The sequence below is a fragment of the Aotus nancymaae genome, unplaced genomic scaffold (genome assembly GCF_030222135.1).
Source record: "Aotus nancymaae isolate 86718 unplaced genomic scaffold, 86718_ANA_hifiasm-v0.15.2.pri h1tg000030l, whole genome shotgun sequence".
In the NCBI taxonomy this organism is placed as follows: domain Eukaryota; kingdom Metazoa; phylum Chordata; class Mammalia; order Primates; family Aotidae; genus Aotus; species Aotus nancymaae.
In genome coordinates this window covers 13125004-13152891 of record NW_026988443.1, presented here as the reverse complement: position 1 = coordinate 13152891, position 27888 = coordinate 13125004, and the positions used below count along the sequence as shown (strand labels likewise).

The 27888-nt window shown below is 52.3% G+C and overlaps 1 protein-coding gene across 2 annotated transcripts; it reads left to right on the top strand.

Annotated features, from left to right (window-relative positions):
- Nucleotides 1-521: 521 nt before the first annotated feature.
- On the top strand, nucleotides 522-27075 carry LOC105714020 (cyclic nucleotide-gated cation channel beta-1-like). 2 transcript variants are annotated; one of them, XM_012447854.2, is made up of 14 exons: nucleotides 522-598; nucleotides 4134-4300; nucleotides 6617-6674; nucleotides 6951-7023; nucleotides 7849-7939; nucleotides 8044-8074; nucleotides 8315-8360; nucleotides 10371-10446; nucleotides 10711-10759; nucleotides 11170-11371; nucleotides 13430-13505; nucleotides 14546-14582; nucleotides 21591-21750; nucleotides 22700-27075. In XM_012447854.2, exons 2-14 carry the CDS (start codon nucleotides 4142-4144, stop codon nucleotides 22782-22784), a joined length of 1143 nt encoding a protein of 380 aa, XP_012303277.2. In that variant the 5' UTR covers nucleotides 522-598; nucleotides 4134-4141; the 3' UTR covers nucleotides 22785-27075. The 2 variants fall into 2 exon arrangements, with proteins under 2 accessions (XP_012303277.2, XP_012303278.2); XM_012447855.2 differs by lacking the exons at nucleotides 21591-21750; nucleotides 22700-27075 and adding an exon at nucleotides 16554-17570.
- Nucleotides 27076-27888: the final 813 nt, after the last annotated feature.

Genomic DNA, 27888 nt, shown 5'->3' with positions numbered 1-27888 from the left:
AGGTCAGACGCCCAGTCATCTGCCAGGCCTTGATCCACCCTCCAGGCCCAGCCCTGGGACACAGCCTTTCTGGCAGAGCCTGAAGCACGGCTGCTGAGACCCTGCCCAGAGAAGACTCTAAGCCAGAGAGAATGTTCTCTGCCCGAGTCCTGGCCTTGAGGCTGGAGAGTTGCGGTACGCCTCTTGCCACCACTGGGTGGGAATTGACAAGCCCCTGCCACCCTGAGGAGTCTCCAGGCATCGCATGGGAACTCTAGGCTGTCATTCTCCCACCAGCCACTCTGTGTCTTGGCCAAGGTGTGTGGGAAGCCAGGCTCCTGGTAACCCAGGCAGGTCCCCTGGCAACTCATGGTGCTCCAGACCTGGGCCATGCAGGGGCCCTTCCCTAGGGCCCACATACTTGCTGGACACCGGGAGGTGGTGGGGCTGCTGGTTCCCTGGGCATCAACAGCCTCTTTTCTCCCCCGCCCCCATTCAGCACCTGCTAATCCTTTGCACACGGCCCAGCTACTGCCAATTAATCTTCCTTGTGTCTGAGGGGCCAGCTAGGAGTGGCAGCGAGAAGGCAATTCCTGACTGGTGGCTGGCATCTGAGCAGGTAACTCAGGAGGAGATAGAGGCTCAGTGGGACCCCTGAGGGGATCCCCATGTTCTCCCTCAAGCAAGGCATTTAGGCAGGACCAAACTGGCACGGCAGGAAACCTGTGGCTTCCCTCTCTCCTCTGGAGCTCAGACTTTAGCGTGCATCAGAATTTTCAGGAAAGCTTGTGGAATGCAAATTCCTAGGTCCCTCAGGAAGGCTTGGGGGAACTAGGAATCTGTATTTTCACCAGCTCTCCAGAAGATTCTGAAAATGCTGGTGGGGCAACATCATAGCTCCCTGAGCTGCCACTCATGGGTCCCCCTTCCCACCGGAGCCTCCCTCATCAAAGTGCAGTCAGCAGGGACACTCCTCATTTAGGAGGAAAAAGAAACGTGGGGGATGGGGAGGCTTTGTTAGTCATTTCCAGAAGGTTTAGAAATGCAAGCCAGAATTGTTGCCCGCTGGGAAGCATCTGCAGGCCTGGCCCGCAGAAGAGGCTGACACTCGGTAAATGCCACGACCTCCTGGGAATAGATGTGGGGCACCTGGAATCGGGCAGACCCGAGTGTAAACTCAGCTCGGCCACTGCTGGCTGTGCTGCTTCGGGCGATTCCGTTGACCTTTCTGTACTTCATAATGAAAATTCTTATTTTACTGAGTGCAAGGGTGGGGTGTGGTGGTGAGGATGAGGATGAATATGATCGTGGGTAGAATGCACTTAGCTCAGCCCTGGCTCTCAGGGCTGCCTGGGGTTGGCTTGGGTCAGTGAAATCTGCCATCCCAACATGAGAGCTCCAGCAGCCCCCACCTGGGAAGACACTGTGTCTGCGCCCCGACTTTCAGGGAAATGGAAGACCAGAGGGGTCATGTCAGGGCCAAGTGCACTTTTTGGGAGGCTGAGCCGGGGAATCTGACACTCAGAGCTCTGTTCCCACCATGGCTTCTCATGGGACAGGCTAGGCTGCTGATGCCAGAGTGGGAACAGAGGTCAGGGCTGTGAGTAGAAGGCCGGCAGCACAGCCACAGGCTCTGGGGAGCTGGGCTGGGGGCAAGGATCCTGGGCCTGGGCTGGCCTCTTCAGCTGGGGCCAGACTCCTTGGAAGAGAGGGACATACAGACACTCTGCCGACGCCCGGGTTGCTCACGGCTGGGAGAGTGGTGGGGCACACTCACGTGGGGCAAGGGCACGTCCAGGGGTAGGAGTTAGCACACCGACCTGCATGCTGCCCATTGGCCAGGCCATCCTGCAGGAGTTCGGTCATAAGGCCTGGGGCTCCCCATTCCCCAAAGAGAAATCAACCGGAAACAACCTGTATAAGGCAGGACTGAAATAACACAGTAAACCGTGAAAAAAGGTTTACCTGGCGTAGTATCTTTCTCTTTCTTTTTAAAAAATTTAGCACTAGAAGCATTTTATTTTATTTTTGAGACCGTCTTGCTCCGTCATTTAGGCTGGAGGGCAATGGCTCGACCTTGGCTGACTGCAATCTACACATTTTGGGCTCCAATGATTCTTGTGCCTCAGCCTCCCGAGTAACTGGCACTACAGGTGTGTGCTGCCATGCTGGGCTGATTTTTTAATTTTTGGTAGAGACAGGATTTCATCAAGTTGCCCAGGGTGGTCTTGAACTCCTAAGCTCAAGCGATCTGCCTGACTTGGCCTCCTAAAGGGCTGGGATTACAAGTGTGAGCCACCGTGCCTGGTCTTCTTCTTATTATTTTTTAGAAGGAGTCTCACTCTGTTGCCCAGGTTGGAATGCAGTGGTATGATCTCGGCTCACTGCAACCTCTGCCTACTGGGTTCAAGTGATTCTCCTGCCTCAGCCTGCGGAGTAGCTGTGATTACAAGTGCATGCCACCACACCCAGCTAATTTTTTTAATGTTTTGTAGAAATGGGGTTTCACCGTATGGTTGGCTAGGCTAGTCTTGAACTCCTGACCTCAGGTGATCCTCCTGCCTTGGCCTTTCAAAGTGCTGGGTGTACAGGTGTGAGTGACCATGCCAGGCCCATTTTTTTCTCCTTTTTTGAGACAGGATCTTGCTTTGTCATCCAGGCAGAGGTGCAGTGGCGTGATCACTGGAGCCTCAACCCCCTGACTCAGCCTCCTGAGTAGCTGGGACTACAGGTGCACACCACCACACCAGGCTTTTTTTTTTTTTTTTCTTTTTAAATAGAGACAGGAGCTTGCTATGTTGACCAAGAAAGTCTTGGACTCGTGAGCTCAAGTGACCCTCCCATCTTGGCCTCCCAAAGTGCTAGCATAACAGGCATGAGCCACTGCACCCAGCCTATTTTATCTTAAAAATTAAAAAATTATGAATATAGGTTAATTTTATCTTAAATTTTCCACTCCTATATTACTCATAATGAATATTTTTACTTATAATGAGATTATGCAGTACATGATATTACACAATTAGTGTTTTTATTTGATATCATGTAATAGTCATAGCCAACATTTATTTATTTATTTATTTATTTATTTTTGAGACAGAGTCTCACTGCGACACCCAGGCTGGAGTGCAGTGGCCTGATCTCGGCTCACTGCAACCTCTGCCTCCCGGGTTTAAGCAGTTCTCTGCCTCAGCCTCCTGAGTAGCTGGTGTTATAGGCATGTGCCACCATGCCTGGCTAATTTTTGTGTTTTTAGTAGAGACGGGATTTCATCATCTTGGCCAGGCTTGTCTTGAACTGCTGACCTTGTGATCCACCCTCCTTGGCCTCCCAAAGTGCTAGGATTACAGGCATGAGCCACTGTGCCCGGCCCCATAGCCAACATTTATTAAGCCTTTGGCATATGCCAGTCACTGTTCTGAGTATGTTACACTTATTATTATTGAGACGGCATCTCACTCTGTCACCTGGGCTGGAGTGCAGTGGCACGGTTTTGACTCACTGCAACTTCCGCCTCCTGGATTCAAGCAGTTCTCATGTCTCAGCCTCCAGAGTCGCTTGGATTACAGGAACTCGCCACCATGCCCAGCTAATTTTTGTATTTTTAGTAGAAATGGGGTTTTCCCATGTTGGCCAGGCTGGTCTGGAACTCCTGACCACAAGTGATCCACCTGCCTCAGCCTCCCAAAGTGCTGGGATTACAGGCGTGAGTAACCGCAGCAAGCCAAATTTTTGTTTGTTTGTTTGTTTTTGAGACAGAGTCTTGCTCTTGTCACCCAGGCTGCAGTGCATTGGCATGACCTCAGCTCACTGCAACCTCTGCCTCCCGGGTTCAAGCGATTCTCCTGCCTCAGCCTCCTGAGTAGCTGGGATCACAGGAGCCCGCTACCACATCTGGCTAATTTTTGTATTTTTAGTAGAGACACGGTTTTGCCATGTTGGCCATGCTGATCTTGAACTCCTGACCACGTGATCCACCCGCCTTGGCTTCCCAAAGTGCTGGGATTTTAGGTGTGAGCCACCATGCCCAGCCAGCTGAAATATTTTTAAAGTTGACGAAGGAAAAGGAAATGTGCAGCTCACAAGAGTGGCCCATAAGCGGCGGGAGCAACCGTGAGTGCTCCGGGGAGGATCAAGGACTCTGTCTTTTACAGGCATCAGGATGTTTGGCTGGGTCCAGAGGGTGCTGCCTCAGCCCCCAGAGTCTCCTCGGAAGACCAAGATGCAGGAGGAAGAGAAAGTGGAACCAGAGCCAGAGCTGGAGGCGGAGGTGGAACCAGAGCAGAACCCCGAGAAGGCCGAGGCAGAGTCCGAGTCCATGGTGAGAGGGGGAGGGGGAGGAGGGGCAGGCCTGCCTCGCTGCTCGGGGTCTTCCCAGTTTGGGCCACTTCCTCTCCAGGGACCTTCTACAGCAGAAAAGGTGGGCGCCAGAAGGAAAAGTGAGGGACACAGCGTCCCACACTTGTTCAAATTAGAAAACTCACGTTCAGACAGTGGATTGGGCTTGCTCAAGGCTAACATTTTCTGTAAAATGCTAAATAGTAAATGTTTTAGGCTTTGTGGGTGATGTTATCTCTGTTAATTACTCAACTCTGCCATTATAGTGTGAAAACAGATATAGGTAATGCATGAACGAATGAGCATAGCTGGGTTCCAATAAAATTTTATTTACAAAAACAAGCAACAGCCTGGATTTGGCTCTCAGGCCATATTTTGCCAGCCTCTAGCATTCATAACAGAGGTACTCACAGGAGCCAGTGCATGAACTGATGATTGCTAGTCCATCATGATTAAGCAGTTTGCACCAGAATGTGAATCTACTATGTAGCTAAGTACACTGATTAGTTTAGTTGCTATTTGTTTTGTACCAAGACTTTCTCAATGAAGGAAGCAGTGCATCGATAAACATTCTGGTGCAAACTGCTTAATCATCACGGACTGTTACCAGTTTGCAGACTGGCACTGGTCCATGCACCACACTTTCTCCAGAAACTTTCTCCAGAACTTTTCCTTTGGGCAAATCCCAACTTACCAGTTCTGCAATCCATCCATTCAGGAGCTGGATGACAACTAATTCAGCAGCTCAATTCGACAGATTTGATTTAGCTTCTAATTGATGCCAGGGCCTGTGCTCAGTGCTGAAAGCATAAAGATGAATAGGCATTGCCCAGAGCGGGTCAACAGACAAGAACCCAGCCAGTTCATTCTGCCGAGAGACACAGGTGGGGAGGAGGGAACATGGTGAGCTCCAACACTGGCCTCACCCGTACACTTCTTGGCCAAATAAGCATGTCAGACCAAACCATGGGAGCTCAGAAGAGGGAGAGTCATCTTAACTTTGGAGATCGGAGGCTGGTGGGGGAGAGCTTCTTAGACTCAGAGGGTGGATCAGAATTTTAACCCAGGGAGATGGAGAGGCTGGCCATTCCTGGCAGAGGCGAGGCCATTACTAGAGAAGTGCAAGGTGTGTTTAGGAAACAGGGTGTGTTGAGGTATAAGATGTCATATGCATGTGTATGTGTTACATGCATATACATGTAGATCCACGTGTGTGTGTAGTGTACCCTTGGTATGTCGGTGTGTGTACATGTGTATTTGCAAATTGGGTGTGCATGTCAATGTATGTGAACATGCATATGTATGTGAATGCATGTGCATGTGTTTGCACACATGTTTATGTATGTGTATATATGTATTAGTATGTCTGCGATTCCATGTGCTCCTGTGACATGCTAGTTGTATATGTGTATGTATGTGTATACATATTTCTGAGTATGTGTGTACTCATGTATTTCTATGTGTATGCACATTTGAGCATCTGTGAATATGTCATGTGTATGTGTATGTACACATATTTGCCTGTCTCCACATGTGTATATATACACATTTTTTCTGTGCACGTATGTTCATGTATGTTTAGATGCAGAAATCTGTGTATGCACATGTGTGTGACTGAGCATGTGTATACACATATTTCTGCACCTGTATACATATGCAATATATCTATGCATATGCACATGTTGTGTGTCTGTACACGGGCAAGTACAGGCATGTGTGTGTCTGCCTGCATGCATGCATGTATATGCATGTTTGCATACTACTGCATGCATATATATGTGTATTGGGGCATGTATGCATATGCATGTTCAAATGTATATGTACATATGTTTTTGTCTGTACGTGTGTGTGCATGCACTTATTTTTGTTTGTGCATGTGTGTATATATGCATGTTGGCACTTGTGTGCCACCGTATGTATGCATATGTATGTGTATATATGCTCATATTATGACTATGTATGCATGTGCATGAGAGTCTGCACACATTTGTGTCTGTGTATGCACATGTATGTTTGTTTGTACATACACATTTGTGCACATGGTAGCAAGAGGTGTGACTGCAGAGGCAGGTGAAAGGCAGATGGCAGAGGCCAAACTCCACCTGGCTACTAGGGAGGAATGGAAAGTTTGGGCCAGAAGGAGAAGGTAAGGCCACCAGATGTACAGGGATGATCCTGAGAAGAGAGTCATTCAGTCTTTTGTGGGGCAGGAATCCCCTGAGGGAGAATCAGGGGCTGCACCTGTCCAAACCAGGCTGATCTCACCTAGGGCTTACCTTGTCCTGTTTGAACCCTCTAGCGCCCCGAAGAGTCATTCAAGGAGGAGGAAGTGGCTGTGGCACACCCAAACCCTCAGGGTGAGTGCAGAAGCCCGGCTGGTAGGGCAGGGGGGGCACATTCTCCCCTGGGAGCCTCACAAAGCCCACAAGGCTGGCTTACCCATTTCATAGATGAGGAAACTGAGGCTCAGAGAAGCTAAGGTTGGGCTCCTGGAGACTTCAGCTGAGCTGAGCTGGAGCCTGGCTTTCTGACCTCGGGGGGCTCCCTCCTCTCCTCTGACTTGATCTCCCCAAGAAGGTAGAGATGGGTCTCTCTGAGTCCTCAGGTCTGAAGGATGAGGGATTCTTTTCCAGAGACCAAGGAGGCTGCCCTTACTTCCACCATATCCCTCCAGGCCCAGGGCGCTGATTTTTCAGAAATGAACAGGTACTTCACCACCCTCCCCTCTCTTCAGGGCCAGCCCACCCCCCTAACTCCACTCCCTGCTAGGGAGCCCTGGGGATTGGGGTGGGGTTGGACACTGAGCTCAGCTCTGCCGTCATTCTGGGCAAAGCCCTGGGACATCCTGGGAATTGGCTGAAGCGAGCTTCAGGTGGAGGGGGTTCTCCTGGGCCACATGAGCAATGTGATCAAGAGAAACTGGGTCAGAGCTGCATAATGAGCTCCCCTGTCCAGGGGGCCGGACGTTTCTCAGTGCTCTGGTGAGCCGCAGGTCCAATGGGGTCAGAGCTTCTGCTTTTCCCAGAGAAGCCAGAAATCCAGGTTTTTGCATGCAATCTCCCAGTTGACTTATACTTTTCAGACCTATGGTGCTTGGAACCTGAGCATGGCTGGGGCTGGGTTGGCCTCAGGCAGGGAGGCCGTGACCTTCACATTCAGGCTGCTCAGCCTCTGCCACAGCATACACCGCAGCAAACCTTGGCCCTTCTGGAGCACGATGTGTGCTCAGAGCAGGACAGTGGGGGAGGCAGGAAGAGAGGAAAGTCAGCTGCTCTGCCCTGAGCATCCCATGGGGGTGGGCTCCGAACGGCACCCGGTCTGCCTGGCCTCATGAAGAAGCATCAGCATCCCTCATTTTTCAGAGAAGGTCATGGAGCTTCTGGGGGAGGTGATGTGTCTAAAGTCTCACAGTGAGGAGACGGTGGTTTAGGATTCAAGCCAAGTTCTTTAGGACACTGGACTGCCCTTGGGTCAGTGGGGAGCTAGAGCTAGGGGAAGTTGAGGGTGGGTTGGTGTCTCTATCCATCCCAGTCCCAGCCGCAGAGTGCTGAGCTGGCTCATGAAGGGCGTGGAGAAGGTGGTCCCACAGCCTGTCCACAGCACCAAGGAGGACCCGGCTCAGGTACTGCTGGGGCTGGAGGCTGAAGGGGCCGGGTCAGGGAGGGGCTGTGGGGAGGAGGCTGCCCTTGGGCTCCATGCCAATGTCTGACTGTCTGTCCTTGGCAGATCCTGGGTCATGGCAGCACTGGGGACACAGGTAAGACCAAGGGGCAGGATGGCTTTTCAGCAGTGGGGCTGAGGGGCTGTGGGGCTATGGAGCTGCTGGGATGGGCCCCACCCCTGGGGAGCCTGTGCCCAGGCCAGAGCATCTCATCTGACTGACCCTGTGTTTGAACCTGTGGTTGAGTTGGGCTCTCGGTGTCCACTCCAGGTTGCCCAGGGGCCTGGGGCAGGTCTTCCGCTGCTGACTGCCTTTCTGTATTTTTTGACCCTGCAGGGTGCACAGATGAACCCAATAAGGCCCTCGAGACCCAGGACACTAGGTGATTCCCTGTCCCTGAGTGTCACTGTCGTCTGTATGTGTGTGGTGGGAGGAATAGGGCCTTGGGTTCAGGAGCAGGATCTGTTACCACCTCAGGGGGTGACCTTGGACATGCCCCCTGTCTCCTCTGGGCCAGTTTCCTGCCATAGGATGGGGACAGTGGACCGTGTGCTGCTCATGGTTTGTGGTGGGAGGTCCCTGGGTGCTCCCAGGGGTGAGTGGGAGGTCCCTGGGTGGGGCCACCCTCCGAGAATAGGGAGGGGCAGGGATGAGCTCCTCACACGTGGGCTTCATGTAGATAGGCTCTGTGTGGAAACTGGAAGCAGGGCTTGGACCACTGTGGAGGACATCAGGGTGCCCAGGCTGACATCCAACTCCTCAGAGCTGACTTGGGGAGGGGTGGCTGCCCCATCAGTAAGGGTGGCAGGCTGGTGGGGGGACTATGGCAAAGAGGGGAGGTAGGGAGCCCCGAAAAGGGGCCCTGCTCAGTTTCAGCTGCTTCTGCCTTGCAGTCTGCAGGGCCTCTGTGGCCAGATTCTCTAGGTTTTCTAGAGAAGCTAGAAGTCTAGCTTTTTATGTAAAACCCTCAATTTTTAGTCAAGAAGTTTTCAGCACACTGTAGACCCCCCAAAGTAAGCCTGAAGTTTCCAGTTTGTAATTTCTTTTTCTTTCTTTCTTTTTAACTTTTTTTTTTGAGACGGAGTTTTGCTCTTGTTACCCAGGGTGGAGTGCAATGGTGCAATCACAGCTCGCCGCAACCTCTGCCTCCTGGGTTCAAGCAATTCTCCTGCCTCAGCCTCCCGAGTAGCTGGGATTACAGGCGCGTGCCACCATGCCCAGCTAATTTTTGTATTTTCAGTAGAGACGGGAGTGTAGTGGCGTGATCTCTGCTCACTGAAACCTCTGCCTCCCGGGTTAAAGCGATTCCCCTGCCTCAGCTTTCCAAGTGGCTGGGACTACAGGCACGCGCCATCACGCCCAGCTAATTTTTTGTATTTTAGTAGAGACATGGTTTCACCATGTTGGCAAGGCTGGTCTCGATCTCCTGACCTCATGATCCACCCGCCTTGGCCTCCCAAAGTGCTGGGATTACAGGCATGAGCCACCACACCCGGCCCAGTTTGTAATTTCTGCTGGAAATCCAGTCATAGATTCATCTCCATTCATCCTATTCATTCATTCCTTCGCTCATTCATTCATTAGACTGTTGGCTCCTTGAGGACAGGGACTTTTGTCCTGGTCACTGATGAACCCTTGGCACTCAGCACAGCACCTGCCACAGAATGAGGACTGAGCACACATGGAACAAATGAATGCATGAATGAATACACATATATACATAACGACACACTCCATCTATCCATTCATTCATTGCTGCAGCTCTCTCTGTGTGTCTTTTGGCCCTCTACTTCCTTCTGAGACATACTCAGCTGATTCCTGGGACCATTAGTGCAGTTTAGGAGGAGGGAGCCTAGAAGACTCACCAGCCTTCTTTTGGCCATACTTAGGGGTACTGGTTGTCCTGGGAACATGGTGCTTCTCTGAAGAGTGGGGTTTCCTGGAGGCCAGATGGATTTGGGATCCAACGCTTGACTTTGGGACCAGCCAATAATTGTGGGGCCCAGGGCAAATGCAAACGTAGGTCCCTTAAAAAAATTTAAAATGTTTTCAGACTGTGACAGCAGACTACGTAACCAAAAACAGGTTATTTGAAGGATAAGGCCTTGAGTGATGGCACAGGTCACACTCCCGTGCAGCCAGCCCTGTCTGTCCCAGCACAGGGAGTCCCAGGGCTGTACTCACTCAGGTCCTCAAGCCCCTCAGGGGCTCTTGCCCATCCCCTGCTGCCCCAGGTTCCAGAGCCTGGTCCAGCCCTGGCTCAGAATTGAAGGCTGGCAGGATTTCCCCACCAGGGGTGGAGGGCATGGAGACTGTGTCCTGAGGTGGGCTGTTAGGTAGTGCGCTGGCCCGTTCCCTCAGGGCGCTCTGCTGACCACCGGCCCCTCCGCAGGCTCGGGCCTCGGCTGCTGCTGTGGCTGGAGCGGAATCTGGAGAGAGTGCTGCCTCAGCCCCCCACATCCTCCGAGGTGAGCCAAGGAAGGGAGGGGCAGGGAGTTGAGTACTTGGGGGGCTTCTGGGGCCCCAGGAGGGCCTGCCTCCTCCTGCAGACTGTCCCCACCCCCCCCCCCCCCCCCCGAGGAACTCAGGAGGGGGTGATGCCCCCCTCAGAGAGTTCTTGACGGGGAGGAGTGACTGTGAGAGGGGGCGAGGATTCAGGAGAAGGAGTGGGGGTGGGGGGAGTGCACAGAGCTTGCTATGGTCCATGACCTTGAACCCTGTTTGTCACCCAGGTCTGGAGAGAGGAGGCTGAAAGTGCCACAGGTGCTGCCTCAGACCCAGGTACAGGGAGGGGAGCTCAGGAGGGGGCTTCCTGGGATGGTCACGGGCTGGGCTCGGGGGTTAACTGGGCCCTGGAGGATCTCCCGTAGTCCCTTAGCCCCCACTCAGGCTAGGATGGGGTTCAGGGCTTGCCAGGAGCAGGCTGTTGTGGGGAACACCAGATTCCCCTCCCCAGTCCAGGCTGGGAAGCCAGAGTCTCGGAACAGACTTGTGAGGTCTTGGACAAGTCCTTTCTCCTTTCTGGGTCTCAGTTCCCATGTCTTTCTGGTCTCTTTGAGGGTAGGGATGGGTGGGGTGATCCCAAAAAGCTCCCCAATCAGTTAGTACCTTGAATCTGGCCTCTGTGCCCTTGCGAGGTCAGAGGAAGCCCCGTAGTGGCGTCTCTAGCTCCTGCTTTCTTTGCTGCTTAGCGCCTCCAGGACGGCCCCAGGAAACGGGGCCCAAGCTGCAGGTTCAGGAGATCCCCTCCCTGCCCACGCCAAGCCCCCAGCAGCCCAAGGAGGAACCCAAGGAAGAACCCAAGGAGGAACCCAAGGAGGTGCTGGCTCCAGAGCCCCAGCCCGGCTCCCAGGCCCAGGCCTCCTCCCTCCCTCCACAAAGGGACGCTGCCAGGTGAGCCACCCTCAATGCGGTACCTCCCACTGGGGAGCAGGTGAGTACCGTGTGCCTGCCCAACACCCAACCTCCACAAAACCTGGAAGAAAATTCAACTGGATGTGTGCAGGCCCCTTCCCAAGGCACCACATCAGCTTCATGCCCTTTCCCACATTTTCTATGCTTTCAAGCTTTGGGTACTTTTTTTTTCTTCAACACACACCTGACAGGAGCAACCTATAATACTCTTCTACACTTTACTTTTTTTTTTTTTTTTTTTTTTTGAGACTGAGTCTTGCTCTTTCTCCCAGGCTGGAGTGCAGTGGCACGATCTCTGCTCACTGCAACCTCTTCCTCCAGGTTCAAGTGATTCTCCTGCCTCATCCTCCTGAGTAGACTGGGACTACAGGTGTGGGCCGCCCCGCCCAGCTAACTTTTGTATTTTTAAAAGAGACAGGGTTTCACTATGTTGACCAGGCTTGCCTTGAACTCCTGACCTCAAACGATCTGACCGCCTTGGCACCCCGCCTGGCTTGCTTTTCTTTTCTTTTTCTTTTCTTTTTTTTTTTCTTAACCTGAAAAATGTGTCTTAGAGGTGGTTTTATCCACACGGGTCTTACTGCATTCTTTCTTTAAAGCTGCAAGCACTCCATTAAATGGATGCACCAGTTTTCATTTAACCGCTCAGTGGACATTCACATTTGTTTCCACTATTTAACCGCTCAGTGGACATTCACATTTGTTTCCACTCTTGCCACAATCAATAGCCCATGCATGCCTCATTGGGTTCACGCACAAGTAAATCTGGAGGATAAATCAGTGGAAATGGAGTTTCGGGCCAAAGGAAACAGGTATTTAAAATGGGATACAGAGGCCGGGCACAGTGGCTTAACGCCTGTAATCCCAGCAGTTTGGGAGGCCGAGGTGGGCAGATCACATGAGGTCAGGAGTTCGAGACCAGCCTGGCACATGATGAAACCCCGTCTCTACTAAAAATACAAAAAAATTAGCTGGGTGTGGTGACACGTGCCTGTAATCTCAGCTACTCAGGAAACTGAGGCAGGAGAATTGCTTGAACCCAGAGGTGGATTGCAGTGAGTTGAGATCACGCGACTCACACCACTGCACTCCAGCTTGGGCAACAAGAGTGAAATTCCGTCTCAAAAAACAAATAAACAAATAAAATAGGATACAGGCTGGATGCAGTGGCTCATGCCTGTAATTCCAGTAATTTGGGAAGCCGTGGAGGCAGGAGTTTGAGACCAACCTGGGCAACATAGCAAGACTTCATCTCTACAAAAAAAAAAAAAATAGCTGGGCATGGTGGCATGTGCCTGTAGTCCCAGCTACTCAGGAGGCTGAGACAGGAGTGAGCTATGATTACACTAGCTTGGGCCACCAATTCAAGCAAGAAAGAAGGAAGAAAAAAGAAGGGAAGGAAGGAAAGAGAGAAGGAAATCAGGACAGGTGTTACCACATGCCATGTGTGAGACGCCCAAAATACACCCACTTCTGGGGGCAGGTGGGAGGGTGGGGGGAACCTGAGCTGTTTGTGGGGCCCAAACAGTAGCCAGAGGCTCACTTAGGGAGGGTGGAGAGGGGGAAAATGGTCTTCAGGGCTGGAGACCTGGGCTCTGGCTCCTGGCAGGCTCTGCCTTTTGGCAGGCTTGTTTTTCTCTTTTTTTTTTTTTTCCACATGGATTCTTGCTCTGTCACCAGGTTAGAGGGCAGTGGTGTGATCTCGGCTCAGCTCACTGCAATTTCCGCCTCCCAGGTTCAAGTGATTATCTTGCCTCAGCCTCTGGAGTAGCTGGGACTACAGGCGTGCGCCACCATGCCCAGCTACTATTTTGTATTTTTAGTAGAGACAGGGTTTCACCATGTTGGCCAGGATGGTCTCAGTCTCTTGACCTTGTGATCCCCCCGCTTTGGCCTCCCAAAGTGCTGGGATTACAGGGGTGAGCCACTGTGCCCGGCTGATAGGCTTGTTTTCTGCCTTGGAAACGAGCTGACTCCAGCCTCAGTGTCCCCACGAGCCTTCCCACCTCGACACAGCACGCTCTCTCTCACCTGCAGGCTGGTGGCATGGGTCCTGCACAGGCTGGAGATGGCCTTGCCGCAGCCAGTGCTACACGGGAAAACAGGGGAACAGGTCAGTGCTGGGCACATGGAGTGGGGCCCTGGTGGTGGTGGGAGGGCTCTTGGGAACTCAGGTAAGGAGGAGGATAGTTGGCCTGTGTCCCTGGGGTATGAAGGCACAGCAGGAAGAAGGGACCCTGTAGCAGGAGCCCCGCTCCCCCAGCCTTCCTGTCTGCATGGCCCATGTTCAGTACCCATACTCTCTGAGGCATGGTGGCCACAGGGCTGAGATGTGCTGGCCCAGCCTGGCCTGCCAGGGGTTCAGTCAGTAGGGGAGGCACTTCCATGGGGGAGCAGAGAGGACATGGGGCGCAGAGGTGGAGCCTCCTGGGAGCATCAGGGAAGGCTTCTGGGAAAGTGGAGGTGGCCTCCAAGCATGTGCAAAGGTCCAGAGATGAGAGATCCCCAGATTCCGGGAAGAAGTGTGTGCTTTCATGATATAGGGCTCCAACATGAGTGGCCGGGGCTCTGTCACCCCTACCTCTCCCTCCCCAAGAACCAGGAACCTGGCCCTTGTTTCCTTGGCTGCAGTAGGACGTCTTTCTAGAAGCACCTGGAACTGGCTGGTGGGAGGTCTGATCTCTCTCCTGGCTGTGTGGCCTCGGCCCTGGCCCTCTCAGAACCTCAGTTGTCCCAGTGGAGCAATGGTCTTTGTTTACAGAACTCTTTACCGACATTCTCATACCCGGGGCTGTGAGAATGCAGGTAAAGGGTTTTGTAAATAAAGCTGTCTAGGCCCCAGAGAAAGGAAGACCCAGCCAGGTCCTGGGCCTTTGTGTCGCTCAAGTGCTCCTCCTGGCTCCTCTGAGCAGGTGGCACTGCTGTGGCTGTCTGGGGTCACCCCCATCTTGCTTCACTTGAACCAAGGCTCCAGCTCTCAAACCCCCTCCCCAACCTCAACTCCTTCCCTGGCCCTGGGCACAGCAGGGACTCTCTTCTCCATTCCATGGGACAACTGAGGCCCAGAGAGGTGGGTCGAGGTCATGCACGTGCTGGAAGGGGTGGCTGAAACAGGGAGGCTGGTGAGGATTTTTCCTTTTTCTCTCCATGCAGGAGCCTGACTCCCCTGGGACGTGTAACGTGCAGACCAGTAAGTGACACATGACTGGGTCCCTGTGTGCATGTTAGGCAGGGTTGCTAGGTGTCCTTGGGTCTGACTGTATGTGGGCAGGGGGGCTGTCCCTGGTCAGACATGGACTCATACAGGGCCGTTCGGGTCTCCTGGGCTGGAGCTGAGAGAGCTCTATGCTCTGCAGGCCCCGCCTCTGGTCAGCCTGGCCTGGGAGCCAGAGCCGGCCCAGAGCCAGACGGTGGCTGGGGGCCCCCGGAGCCTGGCTTCCAGCTTCTATCCCAAGAAAACAGTCCCAGGGCCAAGTCAGATGAGCTCACCTTCCTGCTGGTACTGCCCAGAGAGCTTCTCCCATCCCCTCGCAGCTGGGAAAATGGGTTTGGCCAAACTGAAGGGAGAAGCATGGGGTCTCCCTGGGGGAACCAGGCCCCACAGCCTCCAGTTCCCTTGAGCTGCGGGGTCCCCCTCACCTGCAGCTGGATTGGGGAGGCATGTGATGCCCTTTATCTTAGCCCTGAGCCAGGAATCTGGGATGAGGACTGAGACCAGGAAGGGGCTGGGGCAGGAACTGTTCTTTCTTCACTTCATGGCCTCCAGAGAGGCATGCAGTGGACAGGCATTCATTCATTCCTTCACTCCTTCATTCATTCAATACATAGTTAAGGACAGCCTACTATGTGCCAGCCCTGTGATGGGTTTTTGTAGTGAGCAGAGTTCAGTGAGCAGAGTTCAGCAGGCTGTGGGTGGTGGCAGCCTCTGTTCCAGGCCTCAGGGTGTCCCAGGGCTCTGAGCTCTGCCCTGTGTCTGCAAGGCTGTGTCCAGCCCCAGTCCCACTAGGCTGATGGTGGTCTCCATGAGTGCCCTGAAGCTGGGGGTGGCTGCCATGACCTGGAGCACACATAGGCCATTGGACTGTGGAGCTCAAGTCTGATGCAGAGACGTGGGGGGCGTTAGGGTTGATGGTAACCATGGCAGTGATATGAGGAGGAGAGCTGGCCTATCTCAGAGCAGGGCATGCTCAGTCTCTCATGGACACTTATGGCCAACCTGGGGCGGCAGAGCAGAGACCCTCATGGCTGCTGGGGCAGGCAGAGGGCAGAGCTCAGAGAACCAAAAGCACCTGCCCCAGGTTGCAGAGCAAATCGAGTCCACCTGGCCTGGCAGCAGCAGCTGAAAGAAACCAAAAACATTTCCTTGGGGCAGAGAACCCTCAGGCGGTCTGCATCTGAGGACGGAGCACCAGAACCTTCTTCTCTTCCCCTCTGGAAGGAGGCAGGATTCCCCACCAGCTGTGGCCAGGGCCTCCCTGCAGTTCCCAGAGCATGTGGGTTATGGGTGGATGCTGGGTGGACGCTGGGTGGCCATGGGGGCTGGCTCTTGAGGACAGGGCGGGGAGCTGGCTTGGTTTCATCTTCTAGGGCCTCCATAACAGATGTGCACACACCAGGCAGCTAACAGCAGACACTGATTCTACCACAGTTCAGGAGCCAGAAGTCCAGGATCAAGGCCGTGGCAGGGTTGGCTCCTCCTGGGGCTCTGAGCGAGACATGCCTGTGCCCCTCTCCTTGCTCCTGGTGGCCACTTGTGGTCCTTGGCTTCTGGCCATCCTCCAGTCCCTGCCTCCATCTCTACACAGCCTTTACCTCCATGTCTGTGTGTGCCAAGCCCCTGCTCTCGGTTCTTTCATAAGGACATCAGTCATTGGATTTAGGGCCCATCCTAAATCCGGGATGATCTCACTTTGAGATTCTTAACTTAATCACACCCGCAAAGAAGCTATTTCCAAATGAGGTCACATTCACAGGTAATGGGGTTAGGACGTGGAATTATCTTTTTGGGAGACACTATTCCACTCACGTCCCAGTTCATGGGGAGACTCTGAGGGGCTGGGGGATATGTGTCCCTTACCCTCCCCATCCATTCACTCATCCACTCATTCATTCCCTCCGCCTGTCCACCCAGCCACCCACCCTGTCTTCTCCTTTGTTTCAGGGGTGATGGGAGCTGGAGGCCCCTGAAACAAGGGAGAAGGGAATCTGGGAGAGCTCAGATGGACACATGGATGGATGGAAGGAAGGAAAGAAGGATGTCCTGAAGAGAAGACCTTCGGGGGGGAGGTGGCCACTGACACCCCACCCTATTTCAACAGCGAACCCCTCCCTCTCCACACACTCCCAGGCAGAACAAGGGGAGCCAGACTCACCTGCACCAGACCCAGAGCCTCCCAGACCAGAACAAGGAGAAGGCCAGCCATGGGCAGCCTTTGAGATTTAGGCTAGATAGCGGGAGGACTACCCCCAGAGGGCTGTGGAAAAGCCCCATAGCTGGGCGTGGTGGCTCACGCCTGTAATCCCAGCACTTTGGGAGGCTGACGCAGGAGGATTGCTTGAGCCCAGAAGTTTGAGACCACTGTGGGCAGCACAGTGAGACCCTGTGTCTAAAAAAACCTTTTTTTTTTTTGAGACTGAGTTTCACTCTTGTAGCCCAGGCTGCAGTACAGTGACACGATCTTGGCTCACTGCAACCTCTGCCTCCCGAGTTCAAGTGATTCTCCTGCCTCAGCCTCCTGAGTAGCTGGGACTACAGGCACACACCACTATGTCCAGCTAATTTTTTGTATTTTTAGTAGAGACAGGGTTTTACCATGTTGGCCACCCTGGTCTCGAACTCCTGACCTCAGGTGATCCACCTGCCTTGGCCTCCCAAAGTGCTGGGATTACAGGTGTGAGCCACCGTGTGCAGCCTAAAAAACCCTTTTTTTAATTAATGAAAAAAAAAAAAAAAGTCCCGTAGATGGAGGACTCGGTATTGAGCATCTCTTTGAGAGGATGTGTGCACAGTCCCCAGTGTGGTACCTGGCACAGTCAGCATCTTGACAGGATACAGTTTTTCCCAGAGAGGTTTCTCCCTAGGCCTGGCCATGCTCTCTCCTTCCAAGGTTTGGGGACACCAGTGAGCAGCAGCAAATATTTTCATTAACATTAAAAGAGCATAAATGAGCACATCAAACCTGTGATTGCATGATATTATTGCTTAGGATAAAGCTAAAAGAAGGGTTTCAGTTTTAAACATGGGCGGACTGAATAGGCCTTGGCTTGGGGTATTGGGTTGCAGGAGGGGAGGACTTAGCCAGGGGTCTTGAGCCAGGGGTCCTGGCTCCCAGCTGGCCTGCACGTGTCTTTGTTTGGGCCATGGAGAGATTTTAAAAATTAGAATTGGTTGCCAACATTTAAAAATCAGGTAGCTTTACATGAAAAGATCTGGCTTCTCTCAGAAACTGGGTAGACCTGGCTGTAATGGGCCCACACTGTGCTCACTGTGCTTATGAGGATAGTCCGAGCAGCTGCTGGCACCTGCAGAAAGGTGGCACCTGCCCCTTCATTTGTATACATCATTGCCCTGGCTGGACAGGCCTTTGTTTGAGATCCCTGAGGTCGTGAACTGGTGATGAGGTGTGGCGATCCCAGTAGAACTAATGAAGTGTGGTATACAGAGAGTGGTGGGACTTCGGCTAATCTGGAGCCCAGCTTCCTTAATATAGAAGCTAAAACTAGAGAAGCTGGGGCCTGACTTTAGGAGACTAGGCTATAGGCAATGGGGAGCCATTGAAGGTGATTGAGCAGGGGAGTGACTCCAGAAAGATGACTCTGGGGCTGAGCAAGCATTGGAGACAGGGAAAGCAATCAAATTAGGGCCCCCTCCAAAACACCTGGGGCCAACCATGAAGAATGTCCTACCCCAGACTTTCTGATTCAAAGTACGGGAAGCTGGGAATCTGTCTTTTTTTTTTTGACGACCAAGCAATGGTTATGGAAGAATCTGCTTTTTTGAGAAGTATCTGCCTCTTCAGATGATTCCGACGATGGGGGAGAGGATGGGACCAACTTTGCGAAACACCCAGTGAGAGGTTAGTGCTTTGGGCCAGGTGGGAGGAGATGTGAGCCTGGACCAGGGAGAGGCAGGAAAGGAGGTATCAGGATCCAGTCCTGCCAGAAAGGATGGAGGTTTGGAGTTAGGGCTCAGGCTTTGACAGAGACCCAGGGGTCCAGGTGGGGGCCTTAGCCTAGAACCCACGTGCCCAGGCTCCTGCCTGCTGATCCTGGAAGCAGGGGCTCCTTCCCACATGAGGCTGTTGACTTCACTGGCAGGGGTCAGAACCTCATTTGATAGCCCTGAGGGCAGAGAGGCAACTGACCAGGAGGTGGTGTGCCAGGGTGGAGTGGCAGTTTCCATGGGAACTGGAGCACCCATAGCTCCTGGGCACCTGGGTAGGGCTGAGGAGAAGCTGGGCGAGCTATGAATCAGACACCTGCAGAGTTCCAGGGGTGGGCCAGCGGCTCCTGTGCCAGGCCTCCTGGGGGCCTCCTGGGCTGTGTGGCAGCATACCCCATCCCTCCCCTTCCAGCTCAGTGACCTTGGGCACCGTCCTCCTCTCAGAGCTGCAGAACTTTTAGCTGTAAAATGAGAACAGTATAGGACACGCCTTGCAAGCCTGCTGCAGAGGAAATGAGGCCGGGCATGGTGGCTCACTCCTGTAATCCCAGCACTTTGGGAGGCTAAGGTGGGTGGATCACGAGGTCAGGAGTTAGACCTGCCTGGCCAATATGGTTACCCTGTTTCTACTAAAAATACAAAAATTAGCTGAGTGTGGAGGCGGGTGCCTGTAATCCCAGCTACTTGGGAGGCTGAGGCAGGAGAATCGCTTGAACCCGGGAGGTAGAGGGTGCAGTGAGCCAAGATCGCACCACTGCACTCCAGCCTGGGTGTTGCAGCGGGACTCTGTCTCAAAACAAAAACAAAAACAAAAAAAAAAGAGGAAATGCTTGTAAAACGCCCACTCACTAAAACATGACCTAAAAAGAAAAGGTTAATGGAAGGGAAAGCAAGTGTGGAAGCCAAGGCAACATCAATTCTTACGGATGGCCGCTGATGCCGGCGAGGTGCTCACGGGCACATTTATCTCCAGGGACGGTGCACTGCGAAAACAGGAGTCAGGCGACCTGGCTCTGCCTCCACCTTCCTGTGTGGCCTGGGACAAGACACTCAGCCTCTCTGAGCTGGGTCTCTTAAAAGGGGGAGAGTACTGTTCCTGCCCTTTGGGGCTTCTGTGAAAGCTCACGTGCTGATAGGCAAGGCGTTCGGTTCCCTGGATGTTCCCTGCTATGTCTGGGCAGAAACTTGTACCCCAAGGGGCTGCCCAGAGTGGAGGCACTGTACCACTGCTGGACAGCAGCACAGACTGACGTGGATAATGCGCCCCACCACCGGATTCAGGGTCACACTTGGAGGAGCCTCCCTGGCCAAACCCCGGGGATGTTTGCAGGGCCAGAGGAGCCAGAAGCCACCATGGAAACAGCTAGGTCGGGATGCGCTTGGGGCTCCCCTAGAGGGCAGGCAGCACCTCATCTGTGAGACAGGGATAATATCTGTACCTAGAAGTTGGGAGCTCCATGCCCGGCACATGGGAAGCACCCCATAAAAGGAGGTGTTTATCTGTGTCTCAGTTTGCTCATCTAAAATGGGGAGTAAAATATATGAGGGAAAATAAAAATGGGGATGCTAATTATAAGCTTGAAAAGTTGATGTGGGGACTAATCGAGTTATTCCATGTAAGTCACTCGGCACAGGGCCTGGCACATAGGAAGTGCTAGAAAATGCAGCTGCTGGTACTATTACTGTTGTTATGCAACATCATGAGTAATAACAGCCAAAGTCTCAGGCTAAGACTTGAGGCCAGCTTCCATTTAAAGTCACCGTTACTGCCACCTGGGGATGGTGGCACATGCCTGTAGTCCCAGTTACTCAGAAGGCTGAGGCGGGAGGATTGCTTAAGCCTGGGAGGTGGAGGCTGCAGTGAGCCATGATTGCACCAATGCATTCCAGCCTGGGCGACAGAGCAAGACCCCGTCTCGACAACAGTCACTATTACTAATTCATGTTTGGCTGAGGGCCACCAAGACCCCTGGAGCTTTTTGGGGACACCTGGTATCCAAGCATTGTCCTTTGTCCCTGACACCTGCCTGGGGGTAGTCTTAGGTTTCTGACGAGACGCCCCCGTACTCCCTTTGAGCATCTGCCAAGCTCACAGGCCCAGGGTGTTTTTGTTGTCAAGGACCAGGGTAAGTAAAGAAATGTTGAAAATTACAGACTCCCATCTGAAGGTGGGGCCACCCCCATGAGAAAGTTGAATTTCTTCTAGGCCCAGGAGGAAGGGAAGGACTCTCAGAAGCAAATGCCAGGCATATGTGCATGCTGTCACCAGAGGGTGGCATCTACAGAGCAGGGAGGGGGCAAGCTCTCTCTGCTTCCCTCAGGACAATCCGGACCACTGTACCTGGATGTGGCCAGGTGGACCCTGAACCTGGGCCTTTTGGCATCCCTGTGATGCTGTGAAGCATTGTTTCTGCCTCTGCACAAATCTTTTCTTTCTTTCTTTTTTTTTTTTTTGAGACGGCGTCTCGCTCTGTCACCAGGCTGTAGTGCAGTGATGCGATCTCGGCTCACTGCAACCTCTGAGTCCCTGGTTCAAGCGATTCTCCTGCCTCAGCCTCCCGAGTAGCTGGGACTACAAGCACACGCCACCACACCCAGCTAATTTTTGTATTTTTTAGTAGAAACTGGGTTTCTACCATGTTGGCCAGGATGGTCTCAATCTCCTGACCTCAGGTGATCTGCCTGCCTCAGCCTCCCAAAGTGCTGGGATTACAGCGTGAGCCACTGTGCCCGGCCCACAAATCTTTAAGGAGGCCCCAGTGAGAAGCAAACAAGATCAACCATCATCAAAGCTCTGTCTCAAGAGGAAAGAGGGGAAAATAATGGAGACAGAGTGAATGAGCACAGGGTTCAACCCATCACCTGAACACTGATCTGGTCTCGCTGCAAATGGAAAGTGCCATCTCCCCACTGCACAACTAAACACAGATGCACTGCTGGCAACAGCCGGGGCTCACCGTGGGCTCCCTGGGACTTGGAGGCCCAAGCCTATGCTCCTGCACATCCCACAGACAGCTCTTCCTGTGTTCCTTGCAGTCAGCATCCTTCCCGGAGGGCAAGTGGAGCCCGACCTAGTCCTAGAGGAGGTTGAACCGCACTGTGAGGATGCCTGCCAGGATGTCAGTACCAGCCTGCAGAGTACAGAGGTGGTTCCAGCTTATGAAGAAGAGAACAAAGCCGTGGAGAAGACGCCCAGGTGAGGAGTCTGAGAAGATCCCAAAAAGTTAGTTATTGTTTGAGAAGGTACCAAGCACGCAGCCCCTTATCTCAAAGCTATACAAAGGCACAGAGCAGGAACCAAGCCTGCTTCCCCCTGCCTTATACCCATCCTTCTCCCACGGGTACACAAGCTACCAGGTTCCTATGTGCCACTCCAGAGACGGTCTGGGCATATGCAAGCTCGCATCTCCCTCCTTTTTTTTCTTTTTTTTGTACAGAAGGTAGCACATCACATGTACCTATCTGTACCTTGCTATATTCATTCAGCAATATACCTTGAGGTCTTTTCACATTCAGGATATAGAGAGCATCTTCATTTTCCAATGCTGCATAGTATGCCATCGTATGGCTGTACCATAATTTATTAAACCTGTTCACTCTTGATGGACATTTAGGTTGTTTCCAAAATTTTCTTATCATGAACAATTCTGCAACAGGCTCCCTGCATACAAAACTACCTCCCAAAACAGGCACTTTTGTATGCATGTCTTTGCACGTGTGTGATAACATCTGCAGGAGAGTTCTAGAGGGGAATTGCTGGGTCAGTGGTCATGGGAATGTGGAATTGTGGTTATGATTTGCAAATCGCCTTCCATAGGGATGTCGCAATCTTTCTTCCTACTAGAGATGCTTGGTGACAGTGGGAGGTCTCGTGTTCTGAAGCCCATAACTTACGTAGCTAATGGGGAAACTGAGGCCCAGAGAGGATCAGAGGCTGACCTACGGTCACCACTAGCACAGTGGCTGGGACAGTCCCCTCATGCAGAGGAGAGGGTTGCTCAGCTGGGGCTCCCCAGGCTGAGCCTTGGTTGGAGGGTCGAGGTCTGAGCTCGGGAATCATGGGACATCCTAAGGAAAATGGGGCAGCGGGTATACTGGGGGGCAGCTTCAGGTGAGCTCACCTCCTGCCTCTAACCCCAACTCAGGGAGCTGTCCCGGATTGAAGAGGAGAAAGATGAGGAGGAAGAGGAAGAGGAGGAGGAGGAGAAGCAGGAGGAAGTGACTGAGTAAGTGATTTCCCCACCTGGCTGGGGATGGCCCTGGGGCTGGGGTGGGCTGAACTCCTGGGGTCTGGGCACTCTCTGCTGCTCAAGGGAGCTACTATCTGTTGTTCTGTGCTGTGTGAGGCTGGGAGAAGCTGAGGTCCCCTGCTGTGCTCATAGTGACCTGGGAATCATATTACCCACCACTCCACCTCCCCCTACAGACACACACACTACAATGCAGCCTCTAAGAGGGCTCGGACTTTTGTCTGTGGCTTTCACTGCCATGTCCCCAGAGCCTAGAACAGTGCCTGGTACACAGTAAGCACCAAATGAATGTTAGTTGACTGCATGGATGGATGTATGAATGGATATACGCAGTGGGCTCCCAGTTCTCCCCTGTTATTCACAAACCCAAGGCTGCCTCCCCTCCATATGCCTCTGCCGTGGTTGCCTTTGATGCCTTCTGGGAACGTCTTGGGTTCTGCTCTACTGCTCAGGAACGGTCGATCGTCCACCCATATCCATAGATTTCAACGTTAAACACACAGAAGAGTTGAGTTAAAATCAAAGTTAAAAACGAGATCAGGTAACAGAGGGATGAACAGCAGGCAGCTGGACACACCTGTGCCTGGAGTTAGGCCAGAGAGAGGTGGCCCTGGAGATGTGACATTGGGATTCTGGGCATGTAGGTGGCACTGAAAACTGTAGGGCTCGAGATGCTTAGGGAGTGAGTGTGGATAGAGGGAGGCTCATGGGGAGATGAGGAAGCAAAAACAACTGAGAAGGAGGAGCCAGTGAGCAGGGAGGAGACAAGAAGAGTGTGGGGCCCAGAAGACAAGTTAGTGTTTCAGGAAGGTCAGCTGGGTGTGGTGGCTCACGTCTGTAATCCCAGCACTCTGGGAGGCCGGGCAGTTGGATCACTTGAAGCCAAGAGATCGAGACCAGCCTAGCCGATATAGCAAAACCCTATCTCTACTTAAAAAGAAAAAAAAAAAAAAAGTACTGCCTCAAAAGCAGGTTGTAAAGCCTTGAACTTGTTTTCCCAAAGGCAATAGGGAGCCATTGAAGGTTCTTGAGCAGGAGAGTGGCATGATCTGGCAGCTATGTTGGAGAAAGACTGAGGCAGGGAGAACAGTGAGGAGGCTGTTATGGTGGATCAGGTGATAGTAAGTTACTCTGTTCATGCTCCAGTCCCCTGGCATTATGTCCCTGTCTCTCCGCCCACCATGGTACCTTGTGGCCTGCACCCCTTCTCCCTGACCTGTCCCTCTGGCCATGGCCTGAGACAGGATGGCACCATGAGTGTCAGGAGCACAGGTTTGGGCCTCAGAAATGCCAATGCCACTGTGCTTCTGTTAGTGAAATGACTGGGACAGGTGGTGTACAGATTGCCTCTACATCTGTAAAATGGGGGATAACAAAAGCCTCCTGCAGAGGGCTCATCAGGGCCAGGCCTGGGGTGAGTGCCCCATCAACGGCCACTGATGTTCTTGTCCCCTAAGAGGGTCTCTTTTCGTTCCAGTCAGGAAATAGTTAAACAGGATTTCAGAGCTGGAAGCCTGTTCAGTGTCATCTGCTTTTAGTCCACAGTTCACATTGACTTACTCAGTTCACATAGACTCTTTCCATCTTTTACAGGAGGCCACACAGCCTCTGCTTGCTTACCTCCAGTGACGGAGAGTTCACAACCTCTCAAAGACTGTCCATTTCATCCATATGCCTCTCTGACTTGTGAAATTATTTCTCACACCAAAACTAAGCCTGCTTCCCTATAGCTTCTGTCCCTTCCCGACTTGTCCTAATTCCGCCTTGTGGGCTTCCATGCAGTCCCTGCGAGGTGAAGAACTTAGCTGCTGCTGGTTTCGTTAGAGCAGCTTGTTTGCCCTCTGCCCTCCCCCTGCCTCTGTGTGGAGTGCATAGCTATGAGTGGCTCCCTTGCTGAACTCGTACACCCAACACCCAGGCCAGAAAAACCCTGTATTTGACAGTGCTCTGGAGCTGAGACACCCTTTCAAGGCCAGTGATCAACTATGCTCACATACAGGCATGTGCACATATGCACTAACTATACACATGTTCTCAGAATGCAGTACACATGGGCACACACATACATAGCTGCACTATACATGTATGCACCAGCACACTGACAGACATACATGCTGGGTTATGCACACAGCATGTACAGGCATGCACACACTTATATCCACACACATCCTGCATATATGCATAAGTACAGGCAGCACACTCATGTTCATACGTGTGTGCACACGTGTACACATGTACACATGTGCACACATCCACACGACAGCCTTGCACACAGGCACATGGATCTGGAGTTCCCCGCAGATGCTGCAGGCATGTACGTCTTTATACAAATGTTCACCCAGAGTTTTCAACTCTGGGAGCTTTTGGGCTCCAGGCCTGGGAAGGGACGAGCGAGTGATCGAGTGAGTGATCAGAGGGCCAGGGCCAGAGGGGGTGAGGCCCAGGGCAAGCAGAGCTGGGCTGTCACTGACTGGGGAAGGATGCTCTTGGGCAGCTTTGCAGAGGCACAGGTTACTGATGACGCAAGGGTCCCGGTAGCGGGCAGATGGTCGCCTAGCGACCCGGTCTCTGCAGGCAACAGCTCAGCTTTCCCTAGCAACTTCGGCCTTTTGGTCCCACCTGGCCTCCCTGGGGGCGCTTCTGCAGTTCCTTGCACATTCCCTCAATCTGATTAGAAGCAGGAAGGATTGGTGGATCCTCTGCCACTGGAGCCACCCTGGCTCGGGAGCTGGGCTTGTGGCTGGGCCGGTGCTCTCCCAATTCTCCATGTACGTGCACCGACTCGGGCTTGGGATGAACGTCACAGCCCCCAGCTGAACCCCTGCTTGTGGGTATCCTGACCGGCACCGACCGAGAGACCCAAGTAGGTGGCTGCCTCTCCCTGAGGCTCCCCTCCTTCCTTCTTTTGGGGCTGGGATTTCAGGTGGAGAGTTTGCTGAAGGTGACAGTGAGGACTTTAACGTGGGGGTACAGCCTGCGGGGTGGCTCAAGGGAGGAGGGGTGGACCGGTAAGCCTTTGAGAGCTGGCTGCCACTGCTGCTCCCTGGATCTCAAACTTGGAAAGCCAGGCAGGCCTCCAGGAAGTCCACCTCAGCCAATCTGTCTGTTCCTCTGCTTGGAAATCCCTGAGACTTGGGAACTTTCTGGAAGTTGATGGCCTGTTGCTTCTGGGCTGCACAAGAGGGTGCCTTGGCAGGTACTGGGCACCCTGTCAAACCGGCAATGTGGCTTTGGTATATGACCCCCAGACAGCCCCTGGCAATGCTGACAGCGCCACCACTGGGCTGTTGAGGTGTTTTGATAGCTGGGGATGTTTGTGCAAAATGTTCCTCAATCCACGTGGGTGATTTCATAACCCTGCAGATCCTCCTCTGGGATTAATAATAATAATGACAAGAACAATAATAATGGCTGCCATTTGACTCACGATTTTTTTCTGGGCCACACACTGCTAAGGCAGCCTGAATAGCAGATTCTAACATTCTCTCATCCCATTTCACAGATGAGAGAACTGAGATTTAGAGACGGGGCCCTGCCACGAAGTACAGAGCAAGGATTCTTGGTATTACAGACAAGGAAAGCTTCTCCCAATGTTTAGTGAGGAAGAATCCAGAAGAATCACCAGAACAACACCTGGCCTTCTTTTTTTGACTTTTCTATGAGATTCTCATTGGTCCTTCTGATCTTACTTAAATAGGTCAGGCTGCCCAGGCTGGGCAAATCCTACCCATTTGACAGATGAGCATAGAGGCAGCCCAAGGGCTTCGAGGTGACTTGCCCAAGGCCAACAATGGCTTTTGATCTGATACTGGAATAAGCAGGACTCCAAGAAGCCTCTGGCTGGGCCTGTGGGCAGTTCACTTTCTGAGCCTTTGTGCTATAGGCAGAGAGCCGAGACAGGCCCCGTATCTATTTCAGGAAAGTCATCCAGTCATCCCCTTGCAGTCGGAGACCCGTCTTTAACCCATTTGTGCAAGGCTGACTTCTCCTTAGTGTAGAAGGCACAGTCTCCAAAATACTCAGAGGCAGGCAGTGAAACAGAGCATGAAGCACGTGGCCTTGGGGTCAGGGATGCTGTGTCTTATCCAGGCTCACCTTGCACAGGCGGTGTGACCATGGATCCACCGTCAAACCTCTCTGAGCCTCTGTTTTCTCAGCTGGCATGTGAGCAGTAATAGTTTGAATCTGTCAGGGTTATGTGGAATTTGGGGTTTTTTTCCCTTGGCTTTTTAAAAAAGTTAATTATTTTTTCTTTTCTTGTTTTTTTTTTTTTTTTTCATGAAGACAGAGTCTTCTCGCTCTGTCACCCAGGCTGGAGTACAGTGGCATGATCTTGGCTCACTGCAATCTCTGCCTTCTGGGTTCAAGTACTTCTCCTGCCTCAGCCTCCCAAGCAGCTGGGATTACAGGCATAAGCCACTGCACCTGGCTAATTTTTGTATTTTTAGTAGAGACAGGGTTTCGCCATGTTGGCCAGGCTGGTCTTGAACTCCTGACCTCAGGTGATTCACCCGCCTTGGCCTCCCAAAGTGCTAGGATTAGAGGTGTGAGCCACCGTGCCTGGCCTAATTATTTTTTCAATTGACAAAAATTGTATATATTTTTGTGTATATTTATTGTTATTTTGAAATACATATATCTTGTGGAATGGCTAAATAGAGCTAATTATGCATTTTCTCATATGTTCATCATTTTTTATGGTGAGAACAGTTCAGATCTACTCTTAGCAATTTTTACAAATACAATACATTGCTGTTAACTAGAGTCACATGCTGTGTAATAGAGCTCTCAAATTTAAGCTTCCTATCTAACTGAACCTTTGTACCCTTTAACCAACATTTCCCCAACCCCATCCCTCCCCGACCTGGTAACTACCATTCTATTCTCTACCTCTGCAAGTTCAACTTTTTTACACTCCACATATAAGTGAGATCAGATGGTATATGTCTTTCTTTGTTTAGCTTATTTCACTTAACATAGTGTCCTCAAGGTCCACAAATGACAAAATTTCCTTCATCTTAAAGGCTGAATTCTATTGTGTATATCTAGAACATTTCCTTGATCCACTCATCTGTTGATAGATA

Excerpts from the sequence above, each read along its gene's own strand:
- LOC105714020 (XM_012447854.2), top strand. The coding sequence starts at position 4,142 with ATGTTTGGCTGGGTCCAGAGGGTGCTGCCTCAGCCCCCAGAGTCTCCT. Across the intron at positions 4,301-6,616 it reads AGGCAGAGTCCGAGTCCATG|CGCCCCGAAGAGTCATTCAA; the intron begins GTGAGAGGGGGA and ends TGAACCCTCTAG. Across the intron at positions 8,361-10,370 it reads CTCGAGACCCAGGACACTAG|GCTCGGGCCTCGGCTGCTGC; the intron begins GTGATTCCCTGT and ends GCCCCTCCGCAG.